This window comes from Bison bison, unplaced genomic scaffold (assembly GCF_000754665.1).
Source record: "Bison bison bison isolate TAMUID 2011002044 unplaced genomic scaffold, Bison_UMD1.0 scf7180017864495, whole genome shotgun sequence".
In the NCBI taxonomy this organism is placed as follows: Eukaryota; Metazoa; Chordata; class Mammalia; order Artiodactyla; family Bovidae; genus Bison; species Bison bison.
This window is the reverse complement of record NW_011495054.1, coordinates 476,477-496,995: the sequence shown is the minus strand read 5'-3', so window position 1 is coordinate 496,995 and position 20,519 is coordinate 476,477. Positions and strand designations below refer to the sequence as shown.

The 20,519-nt window shown below is 39.6% G+C and overlaps 1 protein-coding gene across 7 annotated transcripts in view; it reads right to left on the bottom strand.

The window, feature by feature from the left end:
- Positions 1–275: 275 nt before the first annotated feature.
- TAOK3 (TAO kinase 3) overlaps positions 276–20,519 on the bottom strand; it is a 180,420-nt gene continuing 160,176 nt past the window's right edge. For all 7 annotated transcript variants that reach the window (XM_010828531.1, XM_010828528.1, XM_010828533.1 and 4 more), the window contains 5 exons: positions 20,300–20,503; positions 12,150–12,389; positions 10,567–10,779; positions 2,656–2,838; positions 276–1,637 (listed from right to left, as the gene is read on the bottom strand). In XM_010828531.1, coding sequence (XP_010826833.1) covers positions 1,476–1,637; positions 2,656–2,838; positions 10,567–10,779; positions 12,150–12,389; positions 20,300–20,503 — 1,002 coding nt within the window. In that variant the 3' untranslated portion in view covers positions 276–1,475. The remainder of the gene's footprint in view (positions 1,638–2,655; positions 2,839–10,566; positions 10,780–12,149; positions 12,390–20,299; positions 20,504–20,519) is intronic.

Here is a 20,519-nt window from a genome sequence, read left to right as displayed (position 1 = left end):
GTGTGTGTGTGTGTGTGACATGTGCCACCTTCTATTCTTTTTTTTTTTTTCACCTTCTATTCTTAAGGGTAAAAAGGTGAACTGACAACTTCAGACAGTGTGACACCATCTTCAGCTCTGTAGAAGAACTTGAAGACACAGCTTTACCTGAAAATCTTGAATGGCTCTTCCTGAGGGGCCATGGAGAATGGTTTCTGGAGGGCGGCTCTCCTTCTGCGTTAGGAACTGACGAACCTAGAAAGGAAACTTCCTGCTACAAGAACACAGCAAGGCAATGTGATGAACACTTTTATTTACAAATATAATTAAAAGCTCTGACAGTTATCATGCTCTTCCTTGGAACCTGAAAAATGTTTTTTTTTTTTTTTAAAGTGCATGCAAAAGAAGTAAAGCCTTTTTTTTTTCCATCATTTTTTATTGTAAGAAAATACACAGTTTGAAAGTGTGAATAATGCAATATTTATGACCAAGATATGGGATTTAGGGAGGGGCAGGGAAATAAAGAAAAAAGATCAAGATGATCTGATTGAGAGACAGTGTTGAACTCCAAATACTGAATTGGAAAAGGAGGGAGGTGGGGAGGACTAGAGGAGGAAGTAAAAAAATTTGATCAGAGAAACAGTTAAAATACAATATGAAAATAAGTAATACCTCTCCTTAAATTCCTTCTATACACAAAATACACGATTTGCCAAAGCCCAATTTGTGCTACTGGGATTCTGTGAGCTCCTTAAGTGTATTCACATCCTCTGCAACAGCAGAAAATGATTATGATACAATCAGAATATGCTGAAGACAAGTTAAACTCTTGCCAGCAGGTTCTTAAAAATCACAAGATCTCTTCACCCCACCCACCCACCCCATTCCCCAAAAAAGTAATAATATGTCACCACTGATATGTACATCACAATTAGTTTCTGTAAAATGTATCAAATTTTCAATCTTTAATAAAACTTTGTTTTTTTTTTAATTCCTGATGAATAAATACCAAAAAATAAAATAAAATAAAATAATGCAGCAGCTAGTTAAGGTGTAAGGCTGCGGATATTGTGTCTCTCTCCCCCTTGGCATTTATTATTATTATTATTTTTTGCTTTACTTTCACAGATTGGTGGTAATGAGTGATTGCTTAAAGCAATATACATCCACTTTTTTTGTTGTTGTTGGTTTATTGGTTTTGTTAAAACTGTCTCCAAAGTTTTCACTGAAACACTTTGAATCACATCAATACTGTGACGTGTACTATGAATAGAAGAGATGGCCAAGTTCTGGCCAGCACTGAAAGTTGACACGGGGGGAGGAAGGGGGCCCCTGATGGAGTAAGAATAAACAGGCACTAGTCCGACACGATGTCAGTAAGAGTAAGAGAGAGAGAGAGTGAGAGCAACGCCCGTTAAAATGGGGAATGTGGTTTTGTAGGGTCTGAATTTTTTTCTGTTTTCTTTTTTTTTTGTAAATGGCAAAAAAATTTAATCTTATCTATAGTCCTCCTTAGGAAAATCTAATGTAACCAAATTCCCAAATCCCATTCTGAGGCTCTCCATGTCAAAAGTTTCAATCTCTCGCTCTTGCCTTTCCAATAGGTACTTTATTCTCTCGCTGCGTTCCTTCTGAAGGGCAGCCAGCTCTTCTTCAATCTGAAATAAGCACAATGAGCAGTTCTTAATGGAAAGCAGCTCCTAACAGGCATACATATACACACAGATGCACACAGATGACACACAAACACACGGGAACCAAGCGTTAAACTAGTCTGGGGCAGGCTGGGAGAGTCTTGTAATAGATGCTGTGTGTCTCATCCGTCATATTTAAAAGTTGCTCATGAGAATAAAAATGTCTGGGGCCACCTAGGGCTGGCACTGCCCTGCTAGCAAGTCAAGCAGCTGGGCTGATCTAGGTCAGTGTCCTGTCTCAGCAGGAGATGGTTCAGGAGAAGCTAAAAGACACTCATGCACAATTAGATTATGTAGCTTTCCCAGAGAGAGTCAAAAGCCCCCTGGGTCATTAGCAATTTAGTTCTAGATCAGGAGCTGGGAAAATAGTCTTTCTCGTTGACCTCTGGGAACTACCAGAAGAAACCCCAAATAACTGGTTAAGCAAATACACACTTAATGGCTTTGAGATGCTTTATGGCATCTTTTCTACTTCATATTCCTCGTAACATCTAAAAGCAATAAATATTTAAAAATCTGATAACATTAAGTATAGCAATATCAGTCTCTCTTCATTTTGACTTTTTTAAAACAGCTCTGCAGGTGATTTCTTTTGGTTTAGAAACAGCTGAGAACAAAAACCAGATCTGCATTTGGCTTCCTTGGGCCATTCAGTGGCCATACTATCAACTTAGAATACCTTTTATATGTCAAATCAGCTACCTAGTTATCTGTGTCAGCCCTCAGACTGTGAAGGTGGAGGGTTTCTGAGCAGAGTAATAGACAGAATTCAGGCTGTGGGATCAGATTTATGCATGTAATCTAAGCCTTTTGAGCCTCAGCGTCCTGCCTGTGGAATGGGGACTGTGCCTACCTCTCAGGCACTAGGAGGGTCAAAGCAGGTACAAAGGGAACAGCACCTTGTTAACCCCCCGTTACACAAACAAGGGTCACGCCCAACCTCTCTCCAGTGGTACAGGACCCCTTGGCAACACGCTCATACCTTCTGTTCAAGATGTGCTCTGCGCAGAGACACCCTCTGCTCTAGCTTCTGGAGCTCACGTTCATGTTGTGCCTCTGTTTGCATCTTGATTTTGCTCTGGTAGGCATTGAGCAGCTCCATTTCCTGCTGGAGCTGTAGCCTCAAGGCCTGGCATTCTGCTTCTTGAGCCTCGTCTAGCCGTAACTGCGGGCACAGAAGACAAATACTGTGATTGGCTCCTAGCTTACAGTGCATGGTGACTAAGGGAGGATGCTTCCTTGTCTGGACTGAATTGGGCCCCTCAGGAAAACAGACGCCCTGGTTACATTCAGAGTTACAAATCAAAGATAGCACATTCTGCCTGATGGGCTACAAGTTCTAAAAACACTTCCATTAAAAAAAAAAAAAAAACATTCTTAAGAAAGCAAAAACACTCTTTTCTTAAGGAAATCTGGCTTTCTTAAAACTACACTAGCCAGGAAAGTGCCACACTCCAGAGATTAAGCCTGTGGGCTTTCCTCGAGGCAGACTCCTGAGCTAGAATTCCAGCCTCACTATTCACTGAGGTGTGTCACCTTACTAAGTTACTTAACCTCTCCAAGTCTCTCTCTCTCTTTTTTTTTTTTTCCATCTCAAGCAAGTAACAATAATATTTCTTGCTTTCTAAGATTTGTATGAGGATTAAATGAAAAAATTCATATAAAATTCTAGGCATAGTTCTTGATGTCTACCAAAGGATCAGTAAAGAGCAGCTGCTATCATTATTTTGACTAACCATTTCCATATTTAGATATCTTTAAGCCCCAAACCATCATACATTTAGATATCCTTAGCTCTAAGAAGAAGAGGAAGAAAAGAGTCCAATCTCTATAATATTTGAGGAGTATACCACAGTACCATTATGTTCCTAGCAAGTAAAGTTGGTCCCTATAATGTTGGCTGTACTTTATCCTGCTGGCCAGCCATCAAAAACTCAATTGGTTCAAAATCTCCTCCCCATAGAAGGTAGCCTAGATAATCTTAAGGGGCATATTCCAGTTTGAAGTAGTGAAATCTAGATAAAGTTTTCCTTGCGCCCTGCAGCACCCATACTTTGTATTATTTATTCACCAGGATACTGATCCTGTGTGGGGAATGGGCCAAGGCAACCAGCAGAAACACCAACCTTTCAATAAGTACAGTCGAAAATTTAGGGCCATTAGCAGGACTGTGTTTAGGGATGATGGCCCTCCTGCCCCACCTGGTTTAGTTTGGTCTAGATTTAGCAGGCCCTCAGTTCAGCTGGGAACTATAAGATTAGAACCTTTGAATTAGACAGTTCTGTCTACCCTGAGTATATTGGCATGTTTCCATACAGACCGCTTAGCCAAGATATTTACTTTCTATCTTAAACTGCCTTCCCTATTCTGTATAATTTATGACAAGTAACAACATTTCTTAATCTCTTGACTGAGTTATGGCTTTTGAAATGTTATTAGAATAGTTTTATAAAGCTATTTTTATAGTGTCTTCTTTTGTACTTTTGGAGAAGTATACTCTATCAAAGGAACACAAAATAAATAATGGAGTCATATTTCCAAAGTACTTTCTAATAATTAATCCTAACCAGTTTTCACTCAAACCCACTAGAGAGGATACCACTCTTCTCATTTTCCCAATCACAAGTGAAGGGAGAAGAGATACTAGACACAAAGAATGGTCACTCTGTAGCAGCAACAGCTCAGATAAAGCCCAAACGGCTCCCAATGAGGTTGTTCTTGATTCCCTCTTGATATGGGAGGCTTCTTACCAATAAAGGGAATGAAGTCTATTATTTTCTACCTGGTTTGGTTAACTGTCATGAGTACTGGCCAGAGGCTCATTCTCTGGACAATTCAGACCACTGAATTACCTCTGTCTTTTCTTTCTGGCAATCCATTATTAATATCAGTAACTATGTTACTCTTAACCAGCTCTGACTCTAAAAAAGTGTCAATCTAGAAATCAGAGGATATTCCAGTATTTGATATTCATCAACCCAAAGTTGCACATACCAAATCCATTAAGAAGTTTTATAAAAATATAGGTAAATATCAGGTTTGTTCCCTCTACTGGGTTAAATTCAAGAAAGGGATGTGACAGAAGCAGCATAATGTAGTAGTGGCCAGGCATACAGGTTTACAGGGTCCCCCCAAACGTGTTCAAATCGCAGTTCCATCACTAATTAGCTACTTACCAGTAAATGACCCTCTAAGTCAAGAGTGGGTACACTATGGCCCAAAGGGCAAATTTGGCTTGCTGCCTATTTCTGTAAATGAAATTTTCCTGGAACAGACAAACTCATTCATGGCTGGACTATCTATGACTGCTTTTGTATGACAATGGCAGAGTTGAGTAGTTGTGACAGAGACTTTGTGGTCCACAAAAGCCTAAAACATTTACCATCTGCCCCTTTACAGAAAAAGTTTGTACAACTTCAATAAACCTCAGGTAAATCAGGGTTTAAAAAAAGTAACTACTTCAAAGGTTAGAGGGGATTCACAAAAATTAGATAACACAAAATACTTACAACAGTGCCTAGCACATGGTAAGTGGGTAGTAAAGGAAGCTGTAATTATCATCTGTACTTTTATCTCCTCCCTGACACAGAAGGAAGGGTTATTTCTCTTCTTTTATTCAAGGGCAATCATGAACCTATATTCCTGACCCTGTTCTCTCTCATCTTATGTAACAAACATCCATTGAGCACTTGTTGGATGCTAGGCATTGTAGCAGATGCTGAGAATTACAAATAGGAACAAAACCCAATCTTTACTGGAATCCCACCAATCTTTATGTTCCCACTGCTAATTCTCTCCTTACCTTTAACCCCTGTATGCACTCCTTGTCCTGATTCTACATCTCATCTCTGACCATCCTGAAGGGGCGCTTATCTTACCTGTCCTCCCAGCAACATTTGATACTGTGGGCTACTCCTTCTTTCCTGGAATCTATCCTGTCTTCTGAGACATTGAACTCTCTTGGTTTTTCCTTCCTTCCTCTCCTTTTCCAGTTATTCTCTATCCCTCACTGGGTCATTAAATGTGGGTGCTCCTTAGGGCTTTGTTAGTCTTCTTCCTCTAATCTCCCTTCCTAAGGAGTCTCATCTATTTCAAAGGTTTCAATTACCATCTTTCTACAAATGATTCCCATAACCACACCTCTATTTCAGACTTCGTTTCTGAGATCCAGGCTAGCTTATCCACTCTATATGAGATATCTTCATCTGGATGGTTCCCAGGCCTTCAAGCTCAACATGACTAATATTTATATATATATGTGTATATATGCACACACACACACACATACATACATATATGTGTGTGTGTTGCACTATGCAGCATGCAGGATCTTAGTTCCCTGACCAGGGATCGAACTCTTGCCCTCTGCAGTGGAAGTGCAGAATCTTAACCACTGGACTGCCAGAGAAGTCCCTCAACATGACTTCAGTTCAGTTCAGTTCATTATGTTGGTGCAAAAGTAACTGTGGCTTTGCATTGCATTTAATATAGAGATACTTTCTTAAATAAATGTGGTTATGTTACACATTTTAAATCACATTTCTTGATTTATGGTTTTTGCTAATGAATTCTTACTTACTGTTTATTTTACACATACTTTGTACTATGGAAATGATGTTAGACAAAAAGCAAATTCAAGTGATTTTCTTATTTGAGTGTAAAATGGGTCATAAAACAGTGGAGACAACTCACAACATCAACAACGTATTTGGCCCAGGAACTGCTAATGAACATATAGTGCAGTGGTCACTCAAGTTTTGCAAAGGAAACAAGAGCTTTGAAGATGAGAAGCAGAGGCCAGCCATCAGAAGCTGATAATGACCAACTAAGAGGATCATCAAAGCTGATCTTACAACCACATGAGAAGTTGCCCAAAACTCAGTGTTGACTGTTCTATGGTCGTTCAGCATTTAAAGCAAATTGGAAAGGTGGAAAAACTTGGTAAGTGGGTGCCTTGTGAGCTGACCAAAAATAAAAAAAATAATTGTTTTGAAGTGACATCTTCTCTTATTCTGTGCAAGCGATGACAATTTCTTGATTGAATTGAGATGTGCAATGAAAAGTGGATTTTATACGACAACCAGTGATGACCAGGTCAGTGGATGGACTGAGACGCCAAAGCACTTCTCAAAGCCAAACTTATACCAAAAAAGGTCAAAGTGAGTGAGTGGTGGTCTGCTGTCACTTGATCCACTACAGCTTTCTGAATCCCAGTGAAACCATTACATCTGAGAAGTATGCTCAGCAAATTGATGAGATGTACCAAAAACTGCAACTCCTGAAGCCAGCATCAGTCAACAGAAAGGGTCCAGTTCTTCTCCACAACAATGCTCAAGTGCATGCTGCACAACCAATGCTTCAAAAGTTCAATGAACTGGGCTAGAAGTTTTGCTTCAGCTGCCATATTCACCTGACCTCTCGCCAACCAACTTCCACTTCTTCAAGCATCGAGACAACTTTTTGTAGGGAAAATGCTTCCACAACCAGGATGAGGCAGAAAATGCTTTTCAAAAGTTTGTTGAATTCTGAATCACAGATTTTTCTGCTACAAGAATAAATAAACTTATTTCTTATTGGTAAAAATGTGTTGATTATAATGGTTCCTATTTTGATTAATAAAGATGTGTTTGAGCCTGGTTATAATGATTTAATATTTAGGATCTGAAACTGTAATTACTTTTGCACCAACCTAATAATACTAACTAATCATTGTTTCCTTCCCACTTTCCCAATTTCCAATTCATTTTTTGACCATATAGATAAATGGTATCATCATCTACCATTTTATTCAAACCACAGACTGGGTGTCATTCTTAATATCTCACTCTCCACATTCAATCTGTTACTAAATGCTTCTAGTTCTACCTCCTGCCTCGCTCTCAAACTGAGTCACTTTCTGCTTCATCCTGTTCCCTCTCTAGTCCGGCCACCATTCCTTCACACCCAGTTAAAGGCAGCAACTTTATACACGCTCTCCTTATACCTGCACTTGCTATCTCCCAAGCCATTGTCCACATTTCACCTGAGTTATCATTTAAAAATGTAAATCTGACATCAGTCTCCTCCTTAATGCTCTTTAATCGCTTCCCAATGCTTTTAGGATAAGATCAAAATTCTTAAGAAAGCTTACTAGCCTATACATGATCTCGTCTTATTCTCGTGTTAGTTGCCTCCTAGTTCTCTATATTCCAAATACAATGGACTTTGAGTTTTTTAAAAGTGACACTGTCTTTCCCATCTTTACATATGTATAATAGTTTCTTTTGCCTAGAATGTGCTCCCTACCCCTCGGCTTAAATAATCATTTTGTCTGAGAGCCCTTTCCTGACCCTCTAGACTAGCTTCGCTCTGTGGGCACACTGCACTTGTTCTGCTGTTACATGTAGACTTTTCCAACATCTTTTTTCTTCACTCTTTCATAAATTCCATGAGGACATTATCAACCTCTGTTTTTTTCACCACATTATTTCTGGATGTCAGGGGCAGAGCAGAGGCATTCAATAAATACTTATTAGATGAAAGGATGAATGAATTACACTGGTTTCTATTCTCAACTAAGGACATATTTAAGCCTTTCCAATTAATAGAAGTCCCCCTTTAACTGTTTCTTCCTTTAGCTAGAGCTCTATTTCGCCTTTCCTTCACTGACAAGAATCTGGGAAGAGCAGTCTCACAGTTTTTATCTCATTCTATAATCCCTTTTTTCCATTTCCAGCACTCCACTGTCTGTGACAAGCAATGGAAAAAGCCACTGCTGGGTCCACCTGGTCTCTCTGAAACATCTGAATTCATCAACTAGAAACCTTTGTTCTGGTTTCTGTGACACTCCCTTTGGTTCCCCTTCCACAATGCTGGTTATTCATCTTCTTTGGTCTAACCTCTACTTTGCCCTCAAATGTTGGTGCCCTCTACTCTGTTCTGAGTCCTCTTCCTCTTTAAACACAATCTTCTATCCCTTGGAGGTCTCAGGTATTCCCAACAGCTACAACTGCCCCCATATAATAATGACTTTTTTTTTTTTTTTTTAAGCTGTGTCTCATGACATCAGCGATTTTAGTTCCCCAATCAGGAATTGAACCTGTGCCCCCTGCATTAGAAGCACAGTCTTATCCACTGGATGGCCAGGGAAGTCTTTTAAATTTAAAAAAACTTTAAATTAAAAATTCTGGGGGGCCATGCTACATGGCATGTGGCATCTTAGTTCCTCGCCTAGGTATCAAACTCAACCAGGGATCAAACCTGAGCCCCTGCATTTGAAATGCGGAATCTTAACCGCTGGACCACCAGGGAAGTCAACAATGATTAACTTTTTGATGTTAATCCGGACACCCTTTTGAACTGAAGATTCCCATCTCTGTACCTTTCTACCTAGATAGCCACACAGCTAACAGGTCAAGTAATCTTCAAGGCACCCTAACTCATTTCTCCTTCTGATTTTCTACCTTGGTAAAATGATGACCCGTTCTGCTGTTATCAAACCTACCTCTCAAATTGGTCCCTAAGTTCTCTCTATTCTACCTCCTAAATATTTCTCAAATCCTCCTCTCCCTCCTCAGTACCCCCATTATAATGTTCTTAGTTCAGGGCTTCATTTTTTCCCCCTGGACTATTACAACAGCTTTCTAACAGGTCTCGTTACCTACATTTGCCACATTTACGGCCAGTATCTTTCTACAGCCCACATCAGATCCTGTCACTTTCCTTCTTTAGATAGGTTTCAGCAGCTCTCTCTCTCTTTCTCTTTTGGCCACACTGCACACATGTAGGATCTTGGTCCCCTAACCATGCCCCCTGCATTGGAAGTGCAGTCTTAACCACTGGACCACTGGGCAAGTCCTTTTAGCAGCTCTCCATTGTTGACAGAACAACGTCCACACCGCTGGCTTTTGAGGCTCTGACCCCTGACTATCCACCAGCTGCCTGTCATCCTCCTACCACCAACTACTCATCGTTTCTCAAATGCACCATCCTCTTTCAGGCCCTGGAATCTTTACATATACTGTATTGTCTGCCAGGAGTAACTTTTCCATTTCTGCTCATTTGACCAACTATTACTCTTTTTAAGATTCATCTCCTTGTGAAAGCTTCACTGAATTACTGGGCAAATTCCCATCCCTGGCTCACTAAGTTACGACTTCTCCATTTTGGGCTCCCACAATCCTCCTCCTTGAACTTTTGGGCTCATACCAAAGTTCTTTCACTCCCCAAATGCACACTTTCTATCTTTGAGCCTCTGTCTTTGTAGGCCCTTTTCCACGTAACCTGTTTGCATCAGTAAATTCCTTCATGCTTTTTGGCTCCTGATGAGAAGCTTTTCCTCGACCAGATTAGTTGTTCCTACTTACCCTCCCATAGATCCTGGCAACTCCCAGTTCAAAGCACTTTTATGTTTTATTTTCATTGCTTAATTATCTGACCTTCTTACTTGACTGACAGGTGTGTGAGGACAGGGACCACTATCATCTCTCTAGTTCATCACTCTTACCTCTGAGCCCAGCAGAGTGCTGAGCATAGGTGCTTAATAAGATTTTACCAAATGAATGTGTCTGTGTGTCTCATTCATTTGTGCCTGACATTAGCTGTGAAATCTTTGGTGAATGAAATTATGATATTACAATGCAGAATCTATCGCACTGTGCCCTCAAAGAACCTATGTGCCACAGGTCTCATTTAGTGCATTATTCCTTGAATTCCATCTCTTAAAACACACTCCAGCAAGTATCCATACTGGCTTGGCTTTATTCAGCGTCGTCATTTCCTTCAGTTCTTTGGGTGGAAAAATACCAATATCTTAAATGTGCACAAGAATCATCCTGGGACCAAAAGGCTGGATCTTGAATTTTCTTGATTCCTAAAGCTCTTGAAGCTGTGGCACTGAACCTAAACCACTTACCGCTTGAGAGGCCATCATTTCATTTATACTCTGTTCATACTGCTCTGCCAAAATGGCAAGTTTTCTTGTCTGCTCATCTTTCAGTGTCTTTAAGATTGTTTTGTGCTCATTCTTTGGAGTAACTTCCAACTGGTGATTCTTGAGTGCTTTATACTGTTTGGTCTGTACTTTGCAAGTGTCCTGAAACTGTTTTTTAATTTGCATTTCCATGGCCTGTATAGAAAAAGTGACAAAAGGAAAATAAAGACACATCAGTAAACACAGAAAGTCTTCCATTCTTATCATACAGTATAGGTTCTGGGACCAACTGTCTTTTGGTGCAGTGACTGATACTACTAGTCAATGACAATGAAAATAATACATAAGTCACAGACAGGAGTTAACTCCACCAATACTTTTGGTTTTATTGTCTGAATAGAAGTTGTTTTGAATTTACAAATAGATTTAAAAAACGAATTTTTACAAAATCACAACTCGAAGAAGATTGTGGAATATTGTGAAGCTTAATTTGTTAAAAGCTTGTTCATTATTTCAGTGGTTTCCTAATTAAAAATTTCAGTGTCTTCTATTGCTTGTTGCCTCACCTCTTTTTAATTGTTTTCCCCCATTTCCAAGTAAAAAAGGGGACAGCAACATATAAGTCATCTCTCACTGCTCTGTGTCTCCTTGACAAATCAATAAAGGACAACACTGGATTACACTTCACACCACAACCCATTCCCACTACTTGCATATAGCAATATCAAATATGCATTTTGGCAAAGATAAGGTGGGGTTTTTAATTGTTAGTCCAAAACGCATTCCATCATGTTGCTTGATAGTCACATGTACACTTCATGAACATGTGGAGGAATTTGGAAGACAAGGATCACTAATTAGACAAGTTGGCATCTAGCTAGAGAGAAGCATGGCCAGTGTGGTTGAGGTTGACCTTGTATCTTTGAAAATACTGACAATGACTTCCTTGACATATAGCAATGGCTTAGTCCACATAGCTTGTTAATGAGCAGTCGGCTAAAATTCTCTGGAGCTAGTGAGGGCTAAAGGAGCTCTCTATTTCTAATGTAGGTAAAATAAATGCTTGGTATGTCACTGCTGATTCCCATGCCCGGGACAGATGTCACTAATAAATTATACTCTTTGTTACTAAGTGTGGATATGGCCTTAGAGTCTTTCTCAATAGAGTAGCACTCAAGGTAACTAACACCAATAATATGACTGGCATGACTGATAAAATTTATCTGCTATATTTTGTCAGGTAACTTTCTCATTTCCTGGGATAAGAACCATGGACTGCTTTTATTTTATGTGTTATAATTTTAAAGAGAGAATGTCATGAAGGGGGTCAAAGAGGTTGTATATAATGGATACAAAGAAAAAACAGAGGTATCACATGGCCCAGAAACATCCCTTTAGGAGTCTGTTATACCTAGACTTTTGTGCTTCTGATTCAGTAGCCGAGGGGCCCTGAAAAGTGCAATTTTATGGAGCTGCCCAGGTGACTCTGACAGTCATCCATGTGTAGGAACCACTGATATAGCCTAGCTGTGTTTTGGAACACAAACCAGGGAATTTCTTCTCACCTTTAAGTTTTTTGGCTGTTGCCGAAGTTCCATGACATGCTTTCTGTGCAGTTCCCTTTCTCGCCTCTTATTGTACTCCAGCTGGTTTTCCAGTTCAGTCTGGTGCTGTAGCCGGATCAGATCCATGCGGAGTTTCTGTAACGTGTGCAGCTGCCTGTACTCGAGCTCTCGGGTGGACTCGTCGTGCCGAATCAGCATGGCATGCTCCATCTCCTTCTGTGTCCTCTTTTTATTTAGTTCCTGCATTTAGCAACAAAAAGTACATGGAGAGAGATGAATGGAGATGAACTGGAGGAAAGTCACCACTCAGTAAGGGATGGCAAGGAATAGCACTGTTAACTGTCTCTTAATTGCCCATTAGTGTTTGGGAGCATGACTTAATAAGACTAGATGAACAATCCCTGGAGACTGAGATTCTGTATGTTCCACCATTTACAACTTGGGCATCTTCAGAGCCACCACAACCACTCCACCTGTAAAATGGGATTAATTCTGCCTGACCCCTTCTTACCTCAAAGAGCTGCGGAGAGCCTTAATTAGGTGATGTGTTATGCATGGGTCTAAATAAACATTTATTTAGTTAGGCTGGCTGGCTGCCTGCCCATTAAAATCATATGAGGAAGCTTTTAAACCAAAAGATGTCTGAGTCTCATAACCTGAAATTCTGAAAACTGAGTGGAGTGTGACCCTGACATCAATAGTTTTAAGAATTCTCTGCTACTGTTTCGTTGCTAAGCTGTGTCCAACACTTTGTGACCCCACGGGACTATAGCCTGCCAGGCTCCTCTGTCCATAAAATTTCACAGGCAAGAATACTGGAGTTGGTTGCTATTTCCTTCTTCAGGGGATCTTCCTGACCCAGGGACTGAACCCACGTCGGCTTGGCAGGTGGATTCTTTACCACTGAGTCAACAGGGAAGCCCTAAGAGTTCTCTGTTGCTGTTGCTGCTGCTGCTGCTAAGTCGCTTCAGTCGTTTCCGACTCTGTGCGACCCCATAGACGGCAGCCCACCAGGCTCCCCCGTCCCTGGGATTCTCCAGGCAAGAATACTGGAGTGGGTTGCCATTTCCTCCTCCAATGCATGAAAGTGAAAAGTGACAGGTAGATCTAATATGCAGTCAGAGTTGAGAATCACTCTATTAAACTGATCATGTCTGCAATGTTCCTAGTTTTGGGGGGAATACTCTGCTTTTGCATGTATCAAAAGTAGGCCAATTATCTATTTTTCAAAATCTCAGAGGTCAGCGCTCACTGGGAAAAAGCAGATGAGATCTTTCCCCATTCATCTTTTCCATTACAGTCTGTTTGGTCATTTCTAGAGCTAATCATTCTGCTCCTCCCAGTTTTACTCATGTCTTCCTCTTTTGTTGAAGGGAGAAAGAAAGGAAACTAGAATTTAAAAAAAAAAGGGGAGGAGGAAGTTGGGTGAAACTTTTTTATTCACCAATTCAAGAATATTTCCTGAATGGCAGTGTATCAAAGCTGTGAACCATGTTCTCTGGGTACATAAACATATTTACTAAGCCCTGACTTGGTGGCCAACTTGCTAACACCCTGACAGGGAAATGTAATAGACACTTATGAAAGTATATGCTCAGCTCACAGCACACTGAATCAGTCTATCTTCTCTCCTGGGAATTTGGATTCAGGGACAGTTAATCTGTGTGTGTGTGGTTAGAACTGAGGGGCATATTAAGAACTACATATGTGGAAGCCACCTGCTGCTATAAGGGCTAAGGATTAGATAAAGCTGAGCTTCAGAGCAAGAAGAATGATAAAGAGAGAAGAAAGAAGGGCAGGAAATATACTGCTACCCAAGTTCCTAACTGGTTCTAAGCTCTCCTTATAGGTCCAGATATGTTATTGCTACTGGGCTTTATGAAACATTCCTATCTTTCTGTAGAAAATACCTTGGTTTTGGTTTTAGCCAGTTCAAGTAAATTTTAGTAAGACACAAACAAAAGAAGCTTGATTAATACAGGGACATAAATTTTATGTTTATGTTTTTTTTTTTTTCCCCAAAGTGCAAGGTTGGAAGTGGTAAGAGATACAAAAGAGATGAAGATTATTTGCTAGAAGATTTCCAAAAAGAATGTTATCACTACTAGTTAAGAAGAGCAAGGAAAGGAGAAAGCCCTTGAGCTGAACTTTATATCAGAACAATAGGGTGCCTCTCTTTTCCAATGGCATCCACTATGGAGAAAATGCAAGATCATTTTCATAGAGATATCATTAATATTTGTGCCCTGGCATGGTTGAGAAATATCTTGTGTGTTTGGGCCTTCCATTCACTTGAAGAGAAGTCCTTTAAACAGCACAGTATCTGTTACTGGAGCAAAGTTGCTAGTCATTCATTTACTTATTCAACAGATATTTGTTGAGCATTTCCTGTATGTTGGGCACTGTTTTAGGCACGAAGAAGGGTCCAGTGAACAAGTACATCCCCTCATGGGCTTATTTTCTAGTGGGGAAATACCTGGAGTATAAATGCCATTTACATTTGTTACAAACAATAAAAGATCATCTCCAGAGTATCTCCCCACATCCTCTCCCACGTTTTTCTTTTCCTTTATTTTCCTTCCTTACCTGGACCATCAAATGTCTTTTAAAAATCACTAACTGGCCCCTGCTGCCGCTGCTAAGTCACGTCAGTTGTGTCCGACTCTGTGCAACCCCACAGACGGCAGTCCACCAGGCTCCCGTCCCTGGGATTCTCCAGGCAAGAACACTGGAGTGGGTTGCCATTTCCCTCTCCAGTGCATAAGAGTGAAAAGTGAAAGTGAATTCGCTCAGTCGTGTCCGACTCTTCGCGACCCCCTGGACTGTAGCCTACCAGGCTCCTCCGTCCACGGGATTTTCCAGGCAACTGGCCCCTAGGTGGCACCAAAGGATGGTGAGGGCCTCTCAGAGACTAAAGCCAAGGAAAGCTTTTTGGATGGCTCAAGATTCTGTTCCTAGAACACTATCATCTTCAGTCTTTGAGTACCAGGAGCCCCAGTATTGGGCATTTATACATTTCACACATTTTCCTAAATGGAGAAGTTCAAACTGAGTCTGAGCTGTCCAGAGCTCAGAAATTCACAGGGGGAAAAAGATACAAAGCAAACAGCACTTTCAGAAGAAAACAATTGCTTCTCTGTTTAACGGAATGCTTCAGGATGTTGTCCTTGGAATATCTGCATCAGAATCACCTGTACTTGATAACATGCCACCCAGGTAATTCTGATATGTACTAAAGTTTGAGTATCAGTGGAAAAATAATTCAGGGTGTGAGTCAGTTTTAGCTTTTCCATTGACTCATTATGTATGGCATTTGGTAAGACTTCAAATCTACACTTTGGTTTCCTCAAGTGTAAAGTAAGGATAATATTACCCATCGTGAACTACCAGTCTTGTGAAGTTGAAAGGAAAGACCATAAGAAGATGCTTCAGAATATATATAAACATGCCATTACTATTTTTCTACATTCAGAAGTGAATATCTGGCATACAATAACAAATCTAGATACTATAAACTATTTAAAAGGTGAGAGAAAAATAATACTGAAATGTTTTTTCTATTACAATTGTAATAGAAATTACCTTTAATTAATTATCTTTAATTCATATGTCTGAGTTGCAGAGATGTTAAGCTGCCTATAACATTTTACACTATGGGAAAAAACCATTATTCAGCTTATTATGAGCCCATTGCTGTACCTACATAATAATGTGTAGTGTGCTCTCAATTATTAAAAGTGATTTTATATATCTTCCTCAATCCTAGCTGCAATCCTTATGCAGTGGTAAGACTGTTAGGATTTAACCATTTTTATATATGATAGTAAGGCATTTGGGAATGGGAGGGCTAACATAAGGTTACATAATTTCTATAAAGTAGAATTGAAGCTAAAACTCAGGTTTTTAGCTTTTCAACATTTTCCACTAAAAATGTCCCAAAGAATGGCTTATGTTTTTCTGTTTTATGCTGTTTCAGTCTGGAATACAATATTCTGAAGAGTCCCTCTGCTCTAGCTAGACATGATGCAATGGTTGCTTAGTCTGTACAAATGATATAATATATATGGTAGGGCCATATTCTAGCTTATATAAATTCAATAAAATTAGCTGAGCAAAAATACAAAAACAAATTTCATGGTAAAGGTGATTCTGTGCACTCCAGGTATATATGCCTTGGAGGGAGTATAAGATAAGAAGGCAGCTCCCTTTACCCCAGCCCACATCACATACATTGAGCATCACACCAGGCTGGATGTGAGCTTAGGGGTGAAACATACATACAACATATGGCCATGACAGTACACCATGGCCACAAAACACATTTCTGTACACATTATTTGAACCTACTTCCTCTGAGATGTGGATCTAGGGTGTATCCCCAAACAAACCTTCCCCAATCATGATTCAAGCATTCTATTTAAGTTGCAATGGAAGTACTATTGACTTCTTTAAAAGCATCTGATCTGACTCAAAAATTTTTGTGTTCATGCCCACTGACACTGAGTAAGAATGAGAATTCAAAATATAAGTGGGGATGTTGTTAGCCTATGACATTTAATATTTTCTTAGCTTCAGTTCTTAGCTGCATAACTGGTTAGGAAACAATGAGCACTGACGTGTAGTGACGATAAAAGAGGCTCAACTCAGCCTAAGGTGATCTTTTTAAATGTTTTCATTAACAAAAAGGAATGCTGGGGACTTCCCTGGAGGTCCAGTGGTTAAGACTCCATACTTTCACTGCAGGGCGCATGGGTTTGATCTCTAATTGGGGAACTAAGATCTTGCATGCTGTGTGGCAAGGCTAAAAAAAATTTAAAGTCTACCAAAAAAAAAAAAAAGTGGGGGGTGGGGAAGATTACTAATTCTCAGTTTTGGCAAAGGTAGAGGAAAACAAGTAGTTTTTCTTGGTGGGAGTTATAAATCCTTAGAGGGCACCTAAAAATTCTCCTCCTGAGAATATTATATCCTACAAAATACTTGCTTACACGTAAAAAGTGATATTGCACAACTCCAACAAAATACCCAGAGAAGTGCTTCATTAAATATTCTATAGCCATACCAAAAAATACTATTGATGATTAAAAAGAATGAAGCAGAGTTATAGGTTTTAGATAGTAAATGAAAAATAATACAAACGGAAAGAGAGTTATGAAACAGTAAACTAGATATTTTTGTAGGTTCAGTATCCATTTTCCCTTCTTTTTGTTAACAGGCTCCTCTTTTTGCTTCAGAAACTACTCCACCCTATGTGGAAATCAGAGAGACTACTGAGTAAGTGAATAAGCACATTACCCAATCAAGGGCTATCTCTCCTAGGAATTTGAGTCTTAAGCAAAAATGATACAAAGATGAAACATGGTTGGAGGAGGTACATCCAAATGGCAGTGTCTTGAGGAATGTCAATTAGCTCTTGCCCTCTAGGTCACGAAGTTGCTTTCCCAGCTTGATTCTTCATCTTTTCCAGCTTGGGTCTTCAGCTCTGTCATCTACCCCATATCCTTCTAATTAATTACTTTCCACGCTAAGTCAGTCAGTTTGTTTCTATTGCTTGCAAATCAAATAAACCCACTGGTACTAACATAATCTTATTTTTGTAAGATTAAAGTTATATATAATATATAAGTTGTACACACACACACATGCATATCTGAAAAAACTCTGGTAATATATCTGCCAAATTAATGGTGACTGTCTCAGGAGAGAAAATGGGTGGGATGGGATTATCAAGCACTTTCACAACTCAGTGTTTTTCTGCATTTGTCATTTTCAATGTTCTTTTATAAATAGAAGACAAAAAACTGAACATTTTCACTGAGGTGGCTCTAGGATAAGACTAAACAAAGGAAAACCTAGACTTTTCAGAAATAAACCCTTGTAGAGTTATTCTTCACCCAGTAGGTTAGAACCTGATACTAATGAATATAGTTTTTATCATTTGGAGGAATAATTGTCTTCTATAGTTTTTATTGGCACTAATTGCCCCTTAATCTCAGACTTCTTCCAAATACATGACACTGGAACAAAAATAATAACTGCCAGATGGAAAGAATCCCAAATACCTTGTTTGTAACTGGCTATTGGACTTTTTGATTTGAAATTTTTAGCCTTCTAACAAACTCAACACATGTAATATTGAATTAACCAGTTTCTTTACCAATATCTCTCTCTAAGCTTCTCTGTTTCTGCCCAAATCTACATTTCCCCAGCTCTTAAATCCTAGAAATAACTTTGACTCTACCCTCATCTCTTTCTCATATCCTTCTGTATGCCAAGTCCAGCTTATTTTATACTTCAAAATGTTTCAAACCCATCTCTCTTTTGCCAGCTAACACCCTATCTGTGTCTATAGCCTATTCCTACCACCAGATCTCTTTGCTTCTAGTTTATTCCCTCTAAATTCAATGTTTCTCAACCTTTTTTCTCCCCCATTATTTCCATCAGGGGCCTTTTTAGCCTCCACCCTTCCCTGATCATCATCACCATTGAAATGCTAATAACAAACATGTACTGCATAGCTTTTTATGTACTGTAGCCCTTCAGAGAGCCACAAGTCACTATAATATCCCCTCCTCCACAAGAACTCCCTTTTTACTCCCCAGGGGGTTATACTGCTCCCACTGACCATGCATGCTCTAATCAATCTGTGCATCACCACCAAACTGGGCTAATCTCTGTAAAGTAGAATGTTAGCCATATCACTCACTGCCTGGCTCAAAAATGTTCAGTTTCTCCCTCTTCCAATAAGATGAGATAACATAGATAAACAGCCTGAGCCTGGCCCATGATTATGTGTTCAATAAATTTTAGTTTGCTCTTTTTCTTCCCATTTGAATACTGCTCTCCAAAAAGCTTACACCAATTCACATTCTCATTAAATGTGCCGAAGGGCTTGTTTCCCTCCTGCCCTAACACTGGGTTTTTAATCTGACTTTGATAATTTTACCATTGTGCTAGCTCACTTGAGGGCTTCTCGTATTACTCCAGGTCACAGTGATTTCCTACTGAACTTTGTCTCTGCAACCAATTCACATTCTGTATTCCTCGTCTCAGCGAATAACATCATATTCGTCCAATTTAGAAACTCTGCATTCATTTTTTGACTCTTCCTATTTCTGAAATTCTCACAGCATTTGGTTTGAATTACTGTCATTTCTGCTTTAGAAATGTCACTCAGATCTAATCTATATCCTCACTGCTTCTTCCAGGTAGAACTAGAGAAAAGGCATTCTTACTGACCTCACTGTATTTTGCCTTGTACCACTCTAGGCTATCTTCAACGCTGAGGCATTCATTCTTCAAAACAAAGAAAAACTCTCATTGTCATTTCTCTGCTTAAAATTCTCTCATTTTGACTTACTTCACTCAATATTGTAGAGCAATTATCCTTCAATTAAAAAAAAAAACACACCTCTCATACCCATGCAACTGACTTCAGGCTGAAATCTAAAAGCCTTGCCTTCAGAATCAAGGCCCTCTGCCCTCCATTCTGCTTCCAACTGTTCCTGCTCTAACACTCCACTCCACACACTCAGAACACACAACTCCTCTTCAATCACAGACTCTTCCAAGCCCTTTCATGACTATATGCCTGTCAGAATTTATTTATGTCTACTATGGTAGACAACATATTACACTGTGATTAGCGTGTTACGTGTCTATTTCTCGTGTCTTCAGAGAAAGCTGAAGGTAGGGAGGATAGCATTTCAATAGCCCTGGCATCTCCAGTAAGTAAGAAGGCACTCTGTAAGTGCTGGATGACTGAATGAATTACCTTAACTGTAGAGCACCATTCTGTTCTTTTAAGTGCTTCACAGAGAGTCACAAAAACTCAAGTCTTTGACAAACAGGCTAAAAGCAAAAATTCTCTATTCTACTTCTTTTGATTCTCCACTGCATGAATTTGGCTTATAATAGGTGTTCAAGAAAATTTTATTTGGAAAAAGTTGATTCCTTGTTCTGTAAATGGGCTTTCTCTGATCAATGGTAAACTCATTCCCTTTCACTTTTGTCTATCTGCTTTGTGTCAGGCATCACACTGAAGTCTGTATAGGTTAAGGATATAGGTATGGTCAAAACAGACACAGTCATGGTCCTCACAAAGCTTACTGTCTTCATAAGTTAATGACGATAGTTATGGACAAAATACATACCTCCCGAATATTCTGCTGCTCCACTTCATGCCGCTTGATCATTATTTTCCGCTTGAAGAAACGACAGTTTTTGTCATAGTACAGTCTCTGCTGAGTGAGAAGGTGGGCTTCCTCTTCAGCCTGTGTGTGCTGCAAGTTCTCTTTATGCTTAGATATCCGCTCTTGCTTTTCCTTCTTGGGTGTGCTATGGTCCTCATTCATCTCCTTCACAAAACCAAAA